This window comes from Ranitomeya imitator, chromosome 1 (genome assembly GCF_032444005.1).
Source record: "Ranitomeya imitator isolate aRanImi1 chromosome 1, aRanImi1.pri, whole genome shotgun sequence".
In the NCBI taxonomy this organism is placed as follows: Eukaryota; Metazoa; Chordata; class Amphibia; order Anura; family Dendrobatidae; genus Ranitomeya; species Ranitomeya imitator.
In genome coordinates this window covers 1,195,936,028-1,195,954,491 of record NC_091282.1, presented here as the reverse complement: position 1 = coordinate 1,195,954,491, position 18,464 = coordinate 1,195,936,028, and the positions used below count along the sequence as shown (strand labels likewise).

At 45.0% G+C, this 18,464-nt stretch overlaps 1 protein-coding gene across 1 annotated transcript in view; it reads left to right on the top strand.

Moving 5' to 3' along the window:
- Positions 1-16,066, top strand: part of BOD1L1 (biorientation of chromosomes in cell division 1 like 1) — a 105,308-nt gene extending 89,242 nt beyond the window's left edge. The window contains exons 16-21 of the mRNA XM_069744861.1: positions 3,479-3,515; positions 3,970-4,016; positions 5,744-5,825; positions 6,083-6,233; positions 6,350-6,478; positions 12,671-16,066. Coding sequence (XP_069600962.1) covers positions 3,479-3,515; positions 3,970-4,016; positions 5,744-5,825; positions 6,083-6,233; positions 6,350-6,478; positions 12,671-12,791 — 567 coding nt within the window. The 3' untranslated portion in view covers positions 12,792-16,066. The remainder of the gene's footprint in view (positions 1-3,478; positions 3,516-3,969; positions 4,017-5,743; positions 5,826-6,082; positions 6,234-6,349; positions 6,479-12,670) is intronic.
- The last annotated feature ends 2,398 nt before the right edge of the window (positions 16,067-18,464 follow it).

Sequence of the window (18,464 nt, the reverse complement as noted above, 5' to 3'; positions counted from 1 at the left end):
GCAGAGACCCATCCTGGATCTAAAACTCCTGAACAAATTTGTCAGTCCAACATTTCAGGATGGAGTCCCTTCGTTCCGTCATTGCCTTGATGGAGCAAGGCGAGTTTCTAGCCTCCATCGATATTCGGGATGCGTATCTTCACATTCCAATCTTCCCTCCTCACCAAAGGTTCCTGCACTTCTCCGTTCGCAGAGAACATTTTCAATTCACAGCCTTGCCCTTCGGCCTTGCTGCCGCCCCCAGGGTGTTCACAAAGGTCATGGCGGCCGTCATGTCCATTCTACACTCTCGGGGCTTGGTCGTCTTGCCCTACCTAGACGACCTCTTGATCAAGGGACCGTCCTTCCAGGGCTGCAAGGAGTGCGTCCGCATTTCTTTGGATACTCTTTCTCGGCTAGGTTGGTGGATAAACCTCCGCAAATCTTCTCCAGTCCCAGCTCAGTTGATTTCCTTCCTGGGCATAATCCTGGACACTTCCCGAGGGATGGTGCTTCTCCCTCAGGACAAGGTCATTGCCCTTCAGCAGGGGGTCCGAGCTCTTTGTCATCCATCTCCTCGTTCCATCCGTTTCAGCATGAGGGTCCTTGGGAAAATGGTCGCTGCAATGGAAGCGGTCTTATTCGCTCAGTTGCATCTATGTCCCCTACAACATGCAATTTTGGACGCATGGGACAGGAGCCCCTTCTCTCTCGATCGCCCGTGATGACTTTCCCTGCGGGTCAAACAGACACTCAGGTGGTGGACGTTTCGGTCCTCCCTCCTTCAAGGGAAATCTTTCCTCCCGGTACATTGGCATGTTGTCACTACAGACGCCAGCCTTCTGGGTTGGGGAGCGGTCTTCCGTCATCACACAGCTCAGGGCCGGTGGTCACTTCAGGAGTCATGACTTCTGATCAATGTCCTGGAGATTCGTGTGATTCAGCTGTCTCTGCGGTGGTTCCATCGTCTCCTGGCAGGCCGTCCCATCCAAATTCAATCAGACAATGCCACGGCCGTGGCTTATATCAATCAAGGAGGCACCCTCAGCAAAGTGGCAATGCGCGAGGTGAAACGCATCGTTCGTTGGGATGAAAGAAACCACTTGGTCATCTCGGCTGTTCATATCCCAGGCGTGGAAAACTGGGCTGTGAACTTCCTCAGCCGGCAAGGCCTGGCCTCGGGAGAGTGGTCGTTCCATCCGGAGATTTTCCAGCAGATCTGCCTTAGTTGGGGGACTCCATCACGGTTCAATGCCAAGGTGCCAGAGTTTGTAGCTCGGTCCCGGGAGCCATCGGGGTGGACACGCTCGTCCTTCCATGGAGCAGTTTTCGCCTTCCCTACATGTTTCCCCCATTACCTTTGATCCCCAAGGTCATCAGGAATATCAAAGCAGAAGGGGTTCTGGTAATCCCAGTTGCCCCAGACTGGCCACGCCGGGTATGGACACGCAGATTTAGTACAAATGGTTGCAGACACCCCCTTGCGACTACCAGATCGACCGAAATGCTTTCCCAGGGTCCTATTTACCACCAGAACTCAGGGGCCCAGTGTTTGACGGCTTGGCCATTGAATCCTGGGTTCAAACCCAAGACGGTTTCTCCCAAGAGGTGGTGTCTAACATGATTAATGCTCGGAAGCCTGTGTCGGCATGCATCTATCATCGGATCTGGAAAACCTCTGGTTTTCTCCATTCCCACCATTCTGGAATTTCTTCAGTCCGGCCTAGATTCAGGCCTGGCACTGGGCTCCCTCAAGGGACCGTTTTGGCCTTGTCCGTCTTGTTTCAGCATAAGATCACTTCCAAACCGCAGGTGAGGACTTTTTCTTTCAGGGAATCTCCCATGTGGTACGTCCTTTACAGAGCGCCCTTAGACGCCTGGGACTTTAACTTGATTCTAGGTGTCCTGCAGGAATCTCCCTTCGAATCGTTACAGAACGGCTCTCTCTCACCTATCATGGAAGGTTGCCTTCCTAGTCGCGTTAACTTCAATCAGAAGAGTTTCAGAATTGTCGTATCTACCCTGCCGAGCTCCCTTTCTGACCTTTCATCAGGATTAGGTGGTTCTCAGGCCGTCCCCGCCCTTCCTACCAAAGGTCGTGTCTTTTCATCTTAACAAGGACTCTGTTCTACCTGGCTCCGTTGCACCGTGTGGAGAAAGCTCTTCACACTTTGGACCTCGTGAGAGCTCTCAGAAGGTATGTTTCGAGAACAGCCTTTTATCGACAGACAGATACGCTGTTCGTGCTTCCGGAGGGCCACCGGAAGGGATTGGCCGAATCTAAGTCGACGATTGCCAAATGGATTCGTTCAGCTATTCAGGAAGCTTATTGTGTCAGAGGCAAACTTGCCCCAGCAGGGATCAAGGCACACTCCAATGGGTCAGTAGGTGCTTCGTGGGCCATTCGGCATCAAGCGTCAGCAGCAAAGGTTTGCAAGGCAGGGACCTGGTCTAGCCTGCACACTTTCTCAAAGCATTACAATGTCCACACTCAGGCTTCAGCAGATACCAGTCTGGGCAGACTAATTCTGCAGGCAGTGGTGGCGCACCTTTAGACAGCGGGTACTTGGGGTTTACTCTGTTGACATTGTTGTGTTATTATTTCCCCACCCAGGGACTGCTTTGGGACATCCCACGGTCCTGTGTCGCTCAATGTGGCGAAGGAGAAACAGATTTTTGTGTACTCACCGTAACATCCTTTTCTCCTAGCCACTCATTGGGGGACACAGCACCCACTCTGTTCGCCTGATGGCTTTTATTGTTCTCAGGTTTGACATGTTGTTCCTATTGTTAGTATTCATGATCTCCTACTGCTTGGTCACTGAACTGGTTTTCTCTAGAGCCAGTGGGTGGTGTATACTGCAGAGGAGTAGCTAACCTTTTTTGTATTCACTTAATGGCAGTAGCATACACCCACGGTCCTGTGTCCCCCAATGAGTGGCTCATAGAAAAGGATTTTACGGTGAGTACACAAAAATCCCTGTTTATTTTTTTTGGGCCACTGAAACGCAAAATGCAATGAGAAACGATCAAATCATCGTATGTAATATGTATAAACATCAGCTCAGGTCGCAAAAAATATCCCGAAAAATGAAAAAAAGTTACAGGTCTTTAAAAAATGGCGACAGAAGCAAAAAAAAAATTTTTGTTGTTAAAAAATAAATAAATAAAATTTCCTCTTTTTTTTTTCATCACTTAAAATAAACAACAACTATATACATGTTTGGTATCGGCGTACTTGTACTGACCTGGAGAATCATATTGCTTAGTTTTACCATACAGTGAACATGGGAAAAAAAAAAGTGTGCAGTAATAACCACCTGTCAAAAAGAACCAATCACCACTACTTGAAAATATAAAGGAAGAATATATATGAAATATATGAATGCGCTCAAATCTCAATATATAACATTTTATATTTTATTAACATCTGAATTTATTAACCATTTTTGCGCTCAAAAATTTGCTATTATTTTATTATGCTTTCCCATTTCCCCAGGAAAAACAATCCAAGAATGACGGCAAAAGGAGTAAAGGTATGTAAGGTAGACAAATGGGAAAACTAAAAACCCTGTGAATTATTCTTTTTTAGCACTTAGGCTCATCATGTCCTCCCCTAAATCTGAGAGATCTTGGGGTTTATTATGTACAGAGGTGGTCACTACGAGAGGCCCCCAGCCACTTGAGACATTGTGGATTGTGTCCTATGGTGGCGGAACGCCCTTCTTCTATTTTTTTTATTTTTCAGCATATCCATGCTGTGCGCTTCTATAGTCTTTCTATGTAGTCCAGCATACAACCAGCCATTTTCTGTTCCATGCTTGAAACCTGGCCTGAATCTTACAAAATGTGCACAATGTTTTGGGAAACTTTGCTAAAAATGTATTATTTGGCTTCAGAAAAGTTTTTTTTTTTTTTTTTCCTTTAATTTTTTTTTTTTTATGTTTTAATATAATATAACAAATGTTTATGGGTTTTTCTTTCCCCTAGATGCTCTCAGTCCTATAAAGAGCGAGAGCGAACCGAAAAAATCAGAAGTAAGTCAAATTGATGTTAAACTCTTCATGGTTGGATGTATCTGTATACACAATGGCTCACCAAAAAAATTAGCCCTCATAAAAACATGTAGACTTAAAAATAAAAGTTTGGCTCTTGGCTTGCATACACATACTGATGTAAAATACTGATGAAATACTGAACATGTGAATGTGGCCTATAGGCCAGCTCCAGCAGTCTAACAGGCAATGGAACAACCCCTTTAAAACATAGTCCAGCCTTGGGTTCACGCTTTTCTTCTTTTTCCTCTTCTTTTTTTTTTTTCTTCATCTCCTAATTCCAAGAGTCATCACTTTAAAAAAAAAAAAAAATCTGATGTTATATATTTTTTTTCTATTACTTTTAATGTTTTTTTTTTTTTTTTTTTTTTGTTTGTTTTTTTTTAAGTTCCTTAAGGGGACTTGAACCTGTGATCCCCTGATCACTTGCTTTGTATACTGCAATATCACAGTATTGCAGTCAATAGATAAAATCACAGTCTCCTATGGAGCCCAGTCCTCATCACCCCCTGATTGCCTAAAACGGTGACCCCTCTTTTTCCTTGCCCCTTAAATACCGCTGTCAGAAATTGAAAGTGTAATTTTAAGGGAGTTAAGCACATCATTCAGAGCTTGGCTCTATTCACTGAGGTTTCAGGCAGTATATCACAGCAGAAAACCTATACAGAAAAGAAATACCACCGTTATAAGGATATAAAATACTATGAATACTGAAAACAATAATATATACCCCCAAAAAAGTATTCAAAAGAATAAAAAAATATTTTGATTAAATTTGTGACCCTGACGAAGCAGCAGCGAAACGTACGTTGGAGTGGTGTGTGCAGGGGATGGTGTGAGCTCCAGACTGGTGAGCACTGTTGCATTATATGACTTATTTTGATTTATATTTTCCAGGACCATTTTTTGATCACATTTGAGGCACTTACTATTATTATTTTCCTCTATTTATTATTTTTACAATATTTTTGCAAGTTTTTGTTATTTATTCACTCATGCACCTTCATTGATCACTTGATATGAATTGCTTGGCGTATCACTACTGATTATTTTTCACCAATTGTTTATACATTGAATATTCATTCACTTCTTAATTATAAAAATCAATTTTTTCACTTTATTGTGTGAGTATGTATATATATATATATATATATATATATATATATATATATATATATATATATATATATATATATTTATTTTGTATACCGATGGTTTTGGCTGATAAAAAATATAGTAAATTATATAGTTACTGCTAATTACTGCTACATGGTCTGTTGCTCCCTGTTCCCTGTGTGACACATCTTTTTTCCCTATTTATACACATATGGATTTTTCTATGTATGTATAATTTTATATATTTTTTATATATTAAAATTGGTTTATTGGACATTAATTGTGTTTTTATTTATTTCTAATAAAATTCTTGTGCATTGTGCGGCTTTTATGATTTATAAGCATTTTATTTCATGGTTTTGTGTATAATCATAATTTGATTAATAAAATAAAATTTAATCAAAATATTTTTTTATTCTTTTGAATACTTTTTTTGGGGGTATATAGTATATCACAGCAGACCTATGACCAGTATGGTGCGGACTCAGCTCCTGAGCATGCTCCATGCACACACATACGGATGATGTCTGGAAGCAGTCAAGGGCTAAAATCACAGCGATGGCCATAAATTCTAATGTGCTGTCATTTTGCAGGAGAGCAGCTCAGACAGAAGTCCAGACCCAGTGTCCAGGAGAGGAAGGAAAAGCAAACGTTCCCTAAGTTCTTCGGAGACTGGTAAAAGTTTTTTTTTTTTTTTTTATGGCAGCTTTTGCTATTTTATAGCTGACTTATTACTAGCGAGTGAGCTCGCGTGTTATATGAGTATATTGGGCTTGCTCGGATAATATGTTCTAGTCCCTGCGGTTGCATGTTTCGTGGCTGTTGGGACCCTTGTAGGAAAGGAACAACAGTGCGACCGGCTCTGAAGGCCGAGCTTTGCCATTTGTGAAATGCCATGTCAAGTAACGTAAGTATTCTCATAATCACTGCAGAATGTTCAGAACCAGAAAAAAAGCGTAAGAAGTCCGAATCTATTGAGGAAGATGAAGACGAGGACGGAGAAGAAGGGGATGACAGTGAAGATGAAGAAGATGGTCATCGAGGAGCCACAACCCGGCTAGCCTCTCGTTTAGAGGCACAGAGGTATAAAGAAATTAAAATGAAGTTCCCCGATTAATGAAGTCTGTCAATCACTGACATTTAAGATAACGCACTGTCTGCCTTTCTGGAAGTGTATAAACTTAAATCTTACATTGTAGGAAACTTCCGCACAAGCCAACGACTCGAGCAGCATCCAAGCTGAGCAGCCCTGAGAAATCTTCCCATGCAGGGCGACGTCGTAAAGCGGTGTCACCTGAATCAAAGGCTGGCAAAGCTACAAAAAATCGGTGAGTTTCTGAAGTTTAACCCCTTCCCGACCTGTGACACAGCGTATGCGTCATGAAAGTCGGTGCCAATCCGACCTGTGACGCATATGCTGTGTCAGAGTGATCGCGTCCCTGCAGATCCGGTGAAAGGGTTAACTCCCATTTCACCCGATCTGCAGGGACAGGGGGAGTGGTATTATAGCCCGGGGGGGGGGGGGGGCTTCACACCCCCCCCTCTGGTTACGATCGCTCTGATTGGCAGTTTCACTTTCAACAGCCAATCAGAGCGATTTGTAATATTTCACCTATTATAACTGGTGAAATATTACAATCCAGCCATGGCCGATGCTGCAATATCATCGGCCATGGCTGGAAACACTGATGTGCCCCCACCCCACCGATCGCCCCCCCCAAGCCACCGATCTGTCCTTTACACTGCTCCGCTCCCCTCCGTCCTCCTGTCCGCTCCCCCCCGTGCTCTTGTCCGCTTACCCCCGTGCTCCAATCACCCCCACGTGCTTCCAACCAACCACCCCCCCTGCACTCCGATCCACCCCCTCTGCAGTCCGATCCACCCCCTCTGCAGTCCGATCCACCCCCCCGTGCTCCGATCCGACCCCCTCCCCCCCCCCCCCCCCGTGCTCCCCCCCACCCTATCATACTTACCGAGCCTCCCGTGGTCGGTCCGTCTTCTTTCCTGGGCGCCGCCATCTTCCAAAATGGCGGGCGCATACGCAATGCGCCCGCCGAATCTGCCGGCCGGCAGATTCGTTTCAAGTGCATTTTGATCACCGAGATATAATCTATCACAGTGATCAAAATAAAAAAACACTGAATGACACCCCCCCCCCCCCCTTTGTCACCCCCATAGGTAGGGACAATAATAAAATAAAGATTTTTTTATTTTTTTTTTCTTCCACTAAGGTTGGGGTAAGAACTAGGGTTAGGGTTTCGGTATGTGCACACGTATTCTGGTCCTCTGCGGATTTTTCCGCTGTGGATTTGATAAATCCGCAGTGCTAAACCGCTGCGGATTTATGGCAGATTTACCGCGGTTTTTCTGCGCATTTCGCTGCGGTTTTACAACTGCGATTTTCTATTGGAGCAGTTGTAAAACCGCTGCGGAATCCGCAGAAAGAAGCGACATGCTGCGGAATGTAAACCGCTGCGTTTCCGTACAGTTTTTCTGCAGCATGTGTACAGCGATTTTTGTTTCCCATAGGTTTACATTGAACTGTAAACTCATGGGAAACCGCTGCGGATCCGCAGCGTTTTCCGCAGCGTGTGCACATACCTTTAGAATTAGGCCATGTGCACACGGTGCGGATTTGGCTGCGGAACCGCAGCAGTGTTCCATCAGGTTTACAGTACCATGTAAACCTATGGAAATCCAAATCCGCTGTGCCCATGGTGCGGAAAATACCGCGCGGGAACGTTGTGTTGTATTTTCCGCAGCATGTCAATTCTTTGTGCGGATTCCGCAGTGTTTTACACCTGTTCCTCAATAGGAATCCGCAGGTGAAATCCGCACAAAAAACACTGGAAATCCAAGGTAAATCCGCAGGTAAAACGTGCCTTTTACCCGCGGATTTTTCAAAAATGATGCTGAAAAATCTCACACGAATCCGCAACGTGGGCACATAGCCTTAGGGTTGGAATTAGGGTTGTGGTTAGGGGTGTGTTGGGATTAGGGTTAGGGGTGTGGGGGGGTTAGTGTTGGAGGTAGAATTGAGGGGTTACCACTGTTTAGGCACATCAGGGGTCTCCAAACGCAACATGGTGCCACCATTGATTCCAGCCAATCTTGTATTCAAAAAGTCAAATGGTGCTCCCTCACTTCCGAGCCCCGACGTGTGCCCAAACAGTGGTTTACCCCCACATATGGGGTACAAGCATACTCAGGACAAACTGCGCAACAATTACTGGGGTCCAATTTCTCCTGTTACCCTTGTGAAAATAAAAAAAAATGCTTGCTAAAACATCATTTTTGAGGAAAGAAAAATGATTTTTTATTTTCACGGCTCTGCGTTGTAAACGTCTGTGAAGCACTTGGGGGTTCAAAGTGCTCACCACATATCTAGATAAGTTCCGTTCGAGGTCTAGTTTCCAAAATGGGGTCACTTGTGGGGGGTTTCTACTGTTTAGGCACACCAGGGGCTCTGCAAACGCAGAGACACCCGCAGACCATTCCATCAAAGTCTGCATTTCAAAAGTCACTACTTCCCTTCTGAGCCCCGACGTGTGCCCAAACAGTGGTTTACCCCCACACATGGGGTATCAGCGTACTCAGGAGAAACTGGACAACAACTTTTGGGCTCCAATTTCTCATGTAACCCTTGGGAAAATAAAAAATTCTGGGCTAAATAATTATTTTTGAGGAAAGAAAACGTATTTATTATTTTCACGGCTCTGCGTTATAAACTTCTGTGAAGCACTTGGGGGTTCAAAGTGCTCACCACACATCTAGATAAGTTCCGTTCGACGTCTAGTTTCCAAAATGGGGTCACTTGTGGGGGGTTTCTACTGTTTAGCCACATCAAGGGCTCTGCAAACGCAACGTGAAGCCCGCAGAGCATTCCATCAAAGTCTGCATTTCAAAACGTCACTACTTCACTTCCGAGCCCCGGCATGTGCCCAAACAGTAGTTTACCCCCACATATGGGGTATCACCGTCCTCAGGAGAAACCGGACAACAACTTTTGGGGTCAAATTTCTCCTGTTACCCTTGGGAAAATAAAAAATTGCAGGCTAAAAGATCATTTTTGAGAAAATAATTTTTTTTTCATTTTCATGGCTCTGCGTTATAAACTTCTGTGAAGCACTTGGGGGTTCAAAGTCCTCACCACACATCTAGATTAGTTCCTTTGGGGGTCTAGTTTCCAAAATGGGGTCATTTGTGGGGGATCTCCAATGTTTAGGCACACAGGGGCTCTCCAAACGTGACATGGTGTCCGCTAATGATTAGAGCTAATTTTCTATTTAAAAAGCCAAATGGCGTGCCTTCCCTTCCGAGCCCTGCCGTGCGCCCAAACAGTGGTTTACCCCCACATATGGGGTATCAGCGTACTCAGGACAAACTGGACAACAACATTTGGGGTCCAATTTCTCCTATTACCCTTGGCAAAATAGGAAATTCCAGGCTAAAAAATCATTTTTGAGGAAAGAAAAGTTATTTTTTATTTTCATGGCTCTGCGTTATAAACTTCTGTGAAGCACCTGGGGGTTTAAAGTGCTCAATATGCATCTAGAGAAGTTCCTTGGGGGGTCTAGTTTCCAAAATGGGGTCACTTGTGGGGGAGCTCCAATGTTTAGGCACACAGGGGCTCTCCAAACGCGACATGGTTTCCGCTAACAATTGGAGCTAATTTTCCATTCAAAAAGTCAAATGGCGCGCCTCCCCTTCCAAGCCCTGCCGTGCGCCCAAACAGTGGTTTACCCCCACATATGAGGTATCAGCGTACTCAGGACTAATTGGACAACAACTTTCGTGGTTCAGTTTCTCCTTTTACCATTGTGAAATCAAAAAAATTGTTGCTAAAAGATAATTTTTGTGACTAAAAAGTTAAATGTTCATTTTTTCCTTCCATGTTGCTTCTGCTGCTGTGAAGCACCTGAAGGGTTAATAAACTTCTTGAATGTGGTTTTGAGTACCTTGAGGGGTGCAGTTTTTAGAATGGTGTCACTTTTGGGTATTTTCAGCCATATAGACCCCTCAAACTGAGTTCAAATGTGAGGTGGTCCCTAAAAAAAAAAAAGGTTTTGTAAATTTTGTTGTAAAATTGAGAAATCGCTGGTCAAATTTTAACCCTTATAACTTCCTAGCAAAAAAAAAATTTTGTTTCCAAAATTGTGCTGATATAAAGTAGACGTGTGGGAAATGTTATTTATTAACTATTTTGTTTCACATAACTCTCTGGTTTAACAGAATAAAAATTCAAATTGTGAAAATTGCGACATTTTCGCCAAATTTCCGTTTTTATCACAAATAAACGCATAATTTATTGACCAAAATTTACCACTAACGTGAAGCCCAATATGTCACGAAAAAACAATCTCAGAACCGCTAGGATCCGTTGAAGCGTTCCTGAGTTATTACCTCATAAAGGGACACTGGTCAGAATTGCAAAAAACGGCCAGGTCTTTAAAGGGAACCTGTCACCCCGTTTTTTGAGATTGAGATAAAAATACTGTTAAATAGGGCCTGCGCTGTGCGTTACAATAGTGTATGTAGTGTACCCCGATTCCCCACCTATGCTGCGCAATACATTACCAAAGTCGCCGTTTTCGCCTGTCAATCAGGCTGGTCTGGTCAGGTGGGCGTGGTGACATTGCTCTTTTCTTCCCCAGCTTTCCGTTGGTGGCGTAGTGGTGTGCGCATGTCACAGTGACGAATCCACTGCGCGCACGTGAAGGAGCAGCGCGCGATCTGCGCTATTACCCCCTGTCATCGGTGGGGGCGGCCATCTTCCTGGGGCCGCGCGTGCGCAGATGGAGTGCTCTGCTGCACGGGGCTTCAGGAAAATGGCCGCGGGATGTCGCGCGTGTGCAGAAGAGATTGCGGCGGCCATTTTCCCAAAGCCGAGTTTGCATCTCTGCTTTGGGAAAATGGCCGCCGCGATCTCTTCTGCGCACGCCCGGCATCCCGCGGCCATTTTCCTGAAGCCCCGTGCAGCAGAGCACTCCATCTGCGCACGCGCGGCCCCAGGAAGATGGCCGCCCCCACCGATGACAGGGGGTAATAGCGCAGATCGCGCGCTGCTCCTTCACGTGCGCGCAGTGGATTCGTCACTGCGACATGCGCACACCACTATGCCACCAACGGAAAGCTGGGGAAGAAAAGAGCGATGTCACCACGCCCACCTGACCAGACCAGCCTGATTGACAGGCGAAAACGGCGACTTTGGTAATGTATTGCGCAGCATAGGTGGGGAATCAGGGTACACTACATACACTATAGTAACGCACAGCGCAGGCCCTATTTAACAGTATTTATATCTCAATCTGAAAAAACGGGGTGACAGGTTCCCTTTAAGGTCAAAATAGGCTGGGTCATGAAGGGGTTAAAGGGGCTCTCCGGGGCCATATTGGGAGGTGAGAAGCATTGATGACCTGGTGTCTATATATACCTTATGGAACGAGTGGCTCACAATCACTGTTCTAGTTGACCCTGAAGGTGTAGTATGTGGTTGAGATCTGGGCTCTGTACGGCCAGTCATGTTCTTCCACACCCAGTTACCCCTACCATGTCTTTATGGACCCTTGGGCACAGTCATGAAGAACAGAAAAAGGGCATTATCCACGCTGTTCCCTTAAAGTTTGAAGCTACAGTTGTCCAAAATGTCTTGTGCTGAAGTGTTAAGATTTTCCTTCACTGGACCGAAGGCACTGAGGCTGACTTCTGAAAAACCATGGCATTTTCCCTCCTCCACCAAATTACCCATCGAGACAATGCAGTGAGGTGGGTAACGTTGTCCTGGAATTCGCCAAATGAACACTCTTCCATCGTACGCCAGATGGACATGTGAACAGTTGCTGCAAAACTGTTTCCACTGCTCCAAAGTCCAGTGGTGGCAGCTTTACACCACTCCACCTGACACTTGGCATTGTGCTTGGTGATGTAAGGCTGCATTCAGCTGCTCGGCCATGAAGCTCCCAGTGGGGGTGCAGTGTTTGTGCTGATGTTATTACCAGAGGCGGTATGGAGTCATCAGAGAATTGGTGACTTTTCTGCCCTCTGCTCCTCCGCATTCAGCCCCCCTCTCTGTAACATTACGGGATCTCTACGTCATGGCTTTTTTAGCTGCGGTTCCTTGTTCTTTTCCGTAATATCACTCACAGGTGATGGGGAAAGATTTAGGAAGAGAAGAAATTACATAACATGACTTGTTACTCCGGTGGCTTGTATCACAGGACTGCGCTGGTATCGGGGAGCTCTGCACCACCGGTCGTCCTGTCACATTACTAAAGGCAGTCTGCATGGCGGGGGGCCAGATGTTATAGACTGAGGGGGATAGGGCAAGGGGTTGGATGTTATACGTCGGGGGAGGAGAGGTCAGATATTATGCACTCAGACATTAGAAATGTCTGACCCTGTTTCTGGAGCCTCTTATTATATCTTCTGAACAGTACCACACTTATAGAAGAAGCCATCACTGCAATGCTAAAAAAATTAATCACCTTTTGAAAACCTTTTTTTGCTTTTGTCCGTGTCAGGCCTACCACACTCCAAGCAAGCGGAACAAAGAGACGAAGAGAAGCTAGCCCATCAACACCCAAAAGTCGAGGTCAACAATCCTCAGACGAAACGTCTGCAAAAAGACTAAAGCGACAATAACTGTATAAAGTTCCCATTTTTGTATTATTGTATTCTAATTTAATACTCCGTGTAAAAAGTCGATCGATGAAAAGGTGCTTAGAAATGTAAATGAATATACAATCTAGGCATCGGCTTATGAGGCACACAATGTGTTTTTTTTTTTCTCCTATTTTCTTTAGTTGTATGTAGAGGCCTCATAGAGATTTGGATTTCTGGATTGTAGCAATCAGTCCTCCCTCAGTATTCCTGCAATATAGTGTATAAATATGTATCATATGGGATAAAGGTTATACATAGATCAGTTCTCTCCGAATTCACCTCTCTTGCCTGTCTAGCGTTATTTCTTGGACCATTCACAATACCCTTTGGTGGTAAAAAATAATATATATATAATGCAAACATCAGCTGCTAAATATGCTCTCTAATTCTAAAGTTCTCACGTGTTGTAGAAACATGCTGGGGCTCTCATTAAATTGCTGGAAGCCCTAAAAGGGAGGTGTTAAAGATTAGCAAGCAACGCTGCAATTCACTACTTATAGAAAAAAACCTTTCCCTTCTTAAGCGCGCAGTGATGATTCATTTGATAGTGTAGTTCTCATTGCCTACTACCTCTGCAGTCTATCTCCTAAGCACGGAGCACAGCACTTACAAGATCTTTCCATTGGAGCTTGTAAGCGCCGCTCAGTGTGACCACTGATCAAACCAACAAAAAATGGCTACTTTCTTTGAGAAACAGCGCCCGCCTTGTCCATAGACTTTATCTGGTTTTGCTGCACAGCCCCATTATAATAACAAGAGCTGAGCTACAATGGACAGGTTTTTTTGCGTCCTGCAGATATCGGATCGGTGTGGTATCTGAGATTGCACCATTGTCCGACATAAAGGGGCCATGTAGTCTGCAAACGGGTGGCTTTTGGTGGTGGCATCTGCCAAACCCCAACGTTCTCAGTTGTGATTATATTTCATTTATTCTGGCTATGTCCACTTATTACATTGCTAATTTCATGTAATGGTGCTTCTCTAGGGCTCCTCCCAGTGATGGACACTGTATTATTTCCCAATGTTGGAGCAGGACGGCCACTTTCCCTGCATTGTAAATATGCTCAGTTTATTGAAATATTCAAGTTTTTTTAAATGGTTTTATAACCAAATCTGCTTCAGTTAATGCTTCTTCCTCTTATATTTACATTGTAAGATGATTTCTGTGCTCACCAATTAAAGGGAGTGTGTCAGCCTGAGCTGACAGCACACAGCGTTGTAGGGGATATATTGTCCTTATAATAATCTCACCCTAAATGCTTTCGTCGCTGCTTCCTTTCTGCCAAAATTGAATTTTAATCAAAGATGCTGATTAGGTGCTTCGGGCACCCTTTGTGAGGCCGAATGGCTCCGGGCGCCCTTTGTGAGGCCGAATGGCTCCGGGCGCCCTTTGTGAGGCCAAATGGCTCCGGGCGCCCTTTGTGAGGCCAAATGGCTCCGGGCGCCCTTTGTGAGGCCAAATGGCTCCGGGCGCCCTTTGTGAGGCCAAATGGCTCCGGGCGCCCTTTGTGAGGCCAAATGGCTCCGGGCGCCCTTTGTGAGGCCAAATGGCTCCGGGCGCCCTTTGTGAGGCCAAATGGCTCCGGGCGCCCTTTGTGAGGCCAAATGGCTCCGGGCGCCCTTTGTGAGGCCAAATGGCTCCGGGCGCCCTTCGTGAGGCCAAATGGCTCCGGGCGCCCTTCGTGAGGCCAAATGGCTCCGGGCGCCCTTCGTGAGGCCAAATGGCTCCGGGCGCCCTTCGTGAGGCCAAATGGCTCCGGGCGCCCTTCGTGAGGCCAAATGGCTCCGGGCGCCCTTCGTGAGGCCAAATGGCTCCGGGCGCCCTTCGTGAGGCCAAATGGCTCCGGGCGCCCTTCGTGAGGCCAAATGGCTCCGGGCGCCCTTCGTGAGGCCAAATGGCTCCGGGCGCCCTTGGTGAGGCCAAATGGCTCCGGACACTGTTCTGCACACTGATTTGACATATTCTGCCTCCCACTAACTTGCTTTTAGCGAGTGCTGTCTATGGAGAAAGCTCGGGTTAGACAGTGCTGTCAATCACCAGTGAAGCAGATGAGCCATAAAAAGCTAGTGAGTAGAACGGTGCATTTAGCCTCTTGGTCAAACCCAGGGTGCAGCAAGCACCATAATTAGCATTCTTTATTAAACTTCAATTTCTGCCAAACGGAGGCAGCAATTAGATCACTAAAGGTGAGTTTTATATATGGGCTATAACCTTCACAAGGAACATGTGCCTAGTTTATACTTAAGTTTGGGCTGATACACTCCCTTTAATGCTTGTACTGTTTTAAGTTCTTTCTCACGTTTTCTGTATTGTTATGGCTGACAGATGGGTTTAGTTTTTTGAGGCAGTTGCCCAGTTTCAATAGTTTAATATGTAAAAAGGGTATGTTTAAGAAGGCAGATCCCAAGAGTACACCATCCGTGTGTGAATGGTGGGTGTCCAACAGCTGGGACCACCAATGACCATGAGAATGAAGGAGCCTCTGCACTCATCTGAGTGCTTCAGATCCTTTGGACTTTTGCCGGTCAAAGCCCGATAATTTCCATGATCTACAGATCAGCACTATTGAAGTACATGGAGCTGATCTACAACGGGGCTGATTTATTAATCCTGACTAACTTTTAGAGGGTGCAAACTTAGACTTAAAATTCACCAAATTTATCGCAGTGGTTCATGCTAATAAAGTCTGACCCATCTTTAGACTGTTATGTGCACACGGTGTATTAGTTGGCTTTACTGTGGTCCACCAAGTTACTCCAAATGTTTTCGGTGCCCAGGATCACAATTTACACCCCGTCCCTTTTCGATAAACCATGGCCTGTTGCCAAGCTTATCGAAAAGATGTGTCTAAAGCACCACAATACACGAGCGTGTAAGACAGCGCTTTGGCACAGATTCAGCTACAATTCTATATTATTTAGCTCGGTAATCCTGAGCATTGTCATCTGTAAAAAGTGCAATCCTGGAGCGTCATTGTTTATTTCGGAGTCCCAGTGGTTGGATCCCTTCCATTATTAATCTTAGAAAACCTCGTTAATAGACAAATTGCCAAATGATGAGCATTGTTACAGCAGTTTTCATTGCCTTCTGCTTTGTATTATTTATGTCCTCTATGTTGACGCTTTTCAGATTTTGTTTTCCTTTATTTTATTTTTTTGTACAGTTGACATTTTCTTTGAAAAATAATTTCTAAAGGACTTGTTTTATGTTTAATTTTTTTTTTTACATAAATTATAGACTGGTTTCAAACTGAGCTCTGATGTGGTTATTTTATAATTCTACGAAATGTGAGTGTATGAAGCTGTAGCTCGTCTCTGCTTCCGACACCTATGAAAAAAGAATCCATCTTAAGACACGCATACAGTTTAGATAGCGGTCAGCCAAACAGGCGATCGTTGAGCTGCCGACTCTTTGCTGAGCGCTCCTGTGTTCTCAATGACAAAATCACTGACGTGGTGATTATCGGCAAGTCTGAAATTGGACACGTCCGATTCTTATCTTCTCCATTATCATCTATCTGGGGCCCCCACACACATTAGACTGACTAGGACTAGCAAACCTGTCTATAACGTGTTTAGCCAATGGAAATGCCACAATACACATTACTGTCTCTCGTGGAGCTAATTTTCTATGCCATCCAAAGGGTTTTTCCGTCCTGCGTTCAGGACTATTCGGGAGGTAGTTTTTTAGGAGAATTCTTCTACTTCTGTTTCTCAGACTTTGAGGACACTACAGTAGATCTGGCCCTTTCCCTCTCCAGATCCCTCAGTCATTGGAGCACTCTTCCCATTTATTTAATAAGACGTATTGATCAGATGGCCCCCTACGTACGGTGGTGTAATAACACATTTGCTTAAAGTATCAAATCCCATGGGTGAGGAGTCAGTTAGCTGGTGACTTTGGCTGGCTTTTCTGCTTGCTGTAATAGACTCGATAAGCCAGACACTAATTTCGATGCCCATAACTTTTGTGTGTGTTTGGAAAGTTTACGAAAAAGTGATATCTTTCCAATATTTTTTAAATTAAAAATGATGCCCACTTTCATATATGTATGTATAATTTTGCTAAAAAAAAACAGAGGGAACACTGGAATACCACAACCTAGATATCACTCAATTATTCCAGTTGTAAATATTCATTACATAGTGGAATGCATTGAGAATAATAAAACATAAAATTGATAAATGTGATCTAAATGAATTTTCCATGGAGGTCTGGATTGGAATGATACTCAAAAGTGTAAAATCAAAATATAAGCTGATCCAACTTCAGTGAAAATGCCTCAAGACAAGGAGATAATGCTCAGTAGTGTGTGTGGCCTTCACGTGCCTGTATGACTTCAAATGCCTGGGCATGCTCCTGATGAGGCGGCGGATGTTCTCCTGAGAGATCTCCTTCCAGACCTAAATTAAAGCATCAATCCATTCCTGGATGGTCTGTAGTGCAATGTGGCGTTGGTGCATGGAATGAGACATGATGTCCCCGATGTGCTTGATTGGGTTCAGGTTTGGGGAACAGACAGGCCAGTCCGTGGCATCAATGCCTTTATCATGCAGGAACTGCTGACACACTTTAGCCACACGAGACCTAGCATTGTCATGCATCAAAAAGAACCCAGAGCCCGCTGAACCTGCAAATGGTCCCACAATGGCTCTGAGGATCTTATCCCGGTACCTCTGGCTAGCACATGTAGGGCTGAGTGGCCCTAAAAAGAAGTGCCTCACCACACCATTACAGACCCACAGCCAAACTAGAATGCTAGAAGATATTGCAGGTAGCAAAACGTTCTCCATGGCATTTCCAAACATATGCTCAGTGTAAACCTGCTTTCATCCATGAAGAGCACAGGTCACCAATGTTGAATGTGCCAGTCTTGGTGTTCTCTGGCAAATACCAATCACCCTGCACGCTGTCTGGGTGTAAGCACAACACGCTTGTGGACGTCGGGCCCTCATACCACCCTCATGGAGTTTGCTTCTGTCCGTTTGAGCAGACACATGGATGTTCGTGGCCTGCTGGAGGTTATTTTGCAGGTCTCTGGCACTGCTCCTCCTTGCACAAAGGAGGAGGTAGTGGTCATATTGTTGGGTTGCCCTCCTATGGCCCCCTCCATGTCTCCTGGTGTACTGGTCTGTCTCCTGGTATCTGCTCCATGCTCTGGACACTTTGCTGACAGACACATCTACCCTTCTTGCCACAGCTCGCATTGATGTGCCATCCTGGATGAGCTGCACTAACTGAGCAAACTTCTGTGGGTTCTAGACACCGATTCATGCTACTGTACAGTATCTCTAGGTGTGAGAGCAGTGGCAAAATGCAAAAGTAACCAAAACAGCCAGAAAAGTTGAGAACAGAGAAATAGTCTGTGGTCACCCCCTGCAGAACCACTCCGTTATAGGGGTTGTCTGTTCCATTTGCACAACAGCAGGAGAAATTGATTCGCAATCGGTGTTGCTTCATAACTGGACAGGTTGATTTCACAGACGTTTGATTGAATTTGAGTTACATTGCGTTGTTTACATGTTCCCTTTATTTTTTGAACAGTGTGTGTGTATATAACATAATATTTTCACATCACTCCTTGCTGCTACTACAAGTTAACATTGCTGGTAAGGGTAATTGCACATGTATAACCCATTAATGACTGCCGA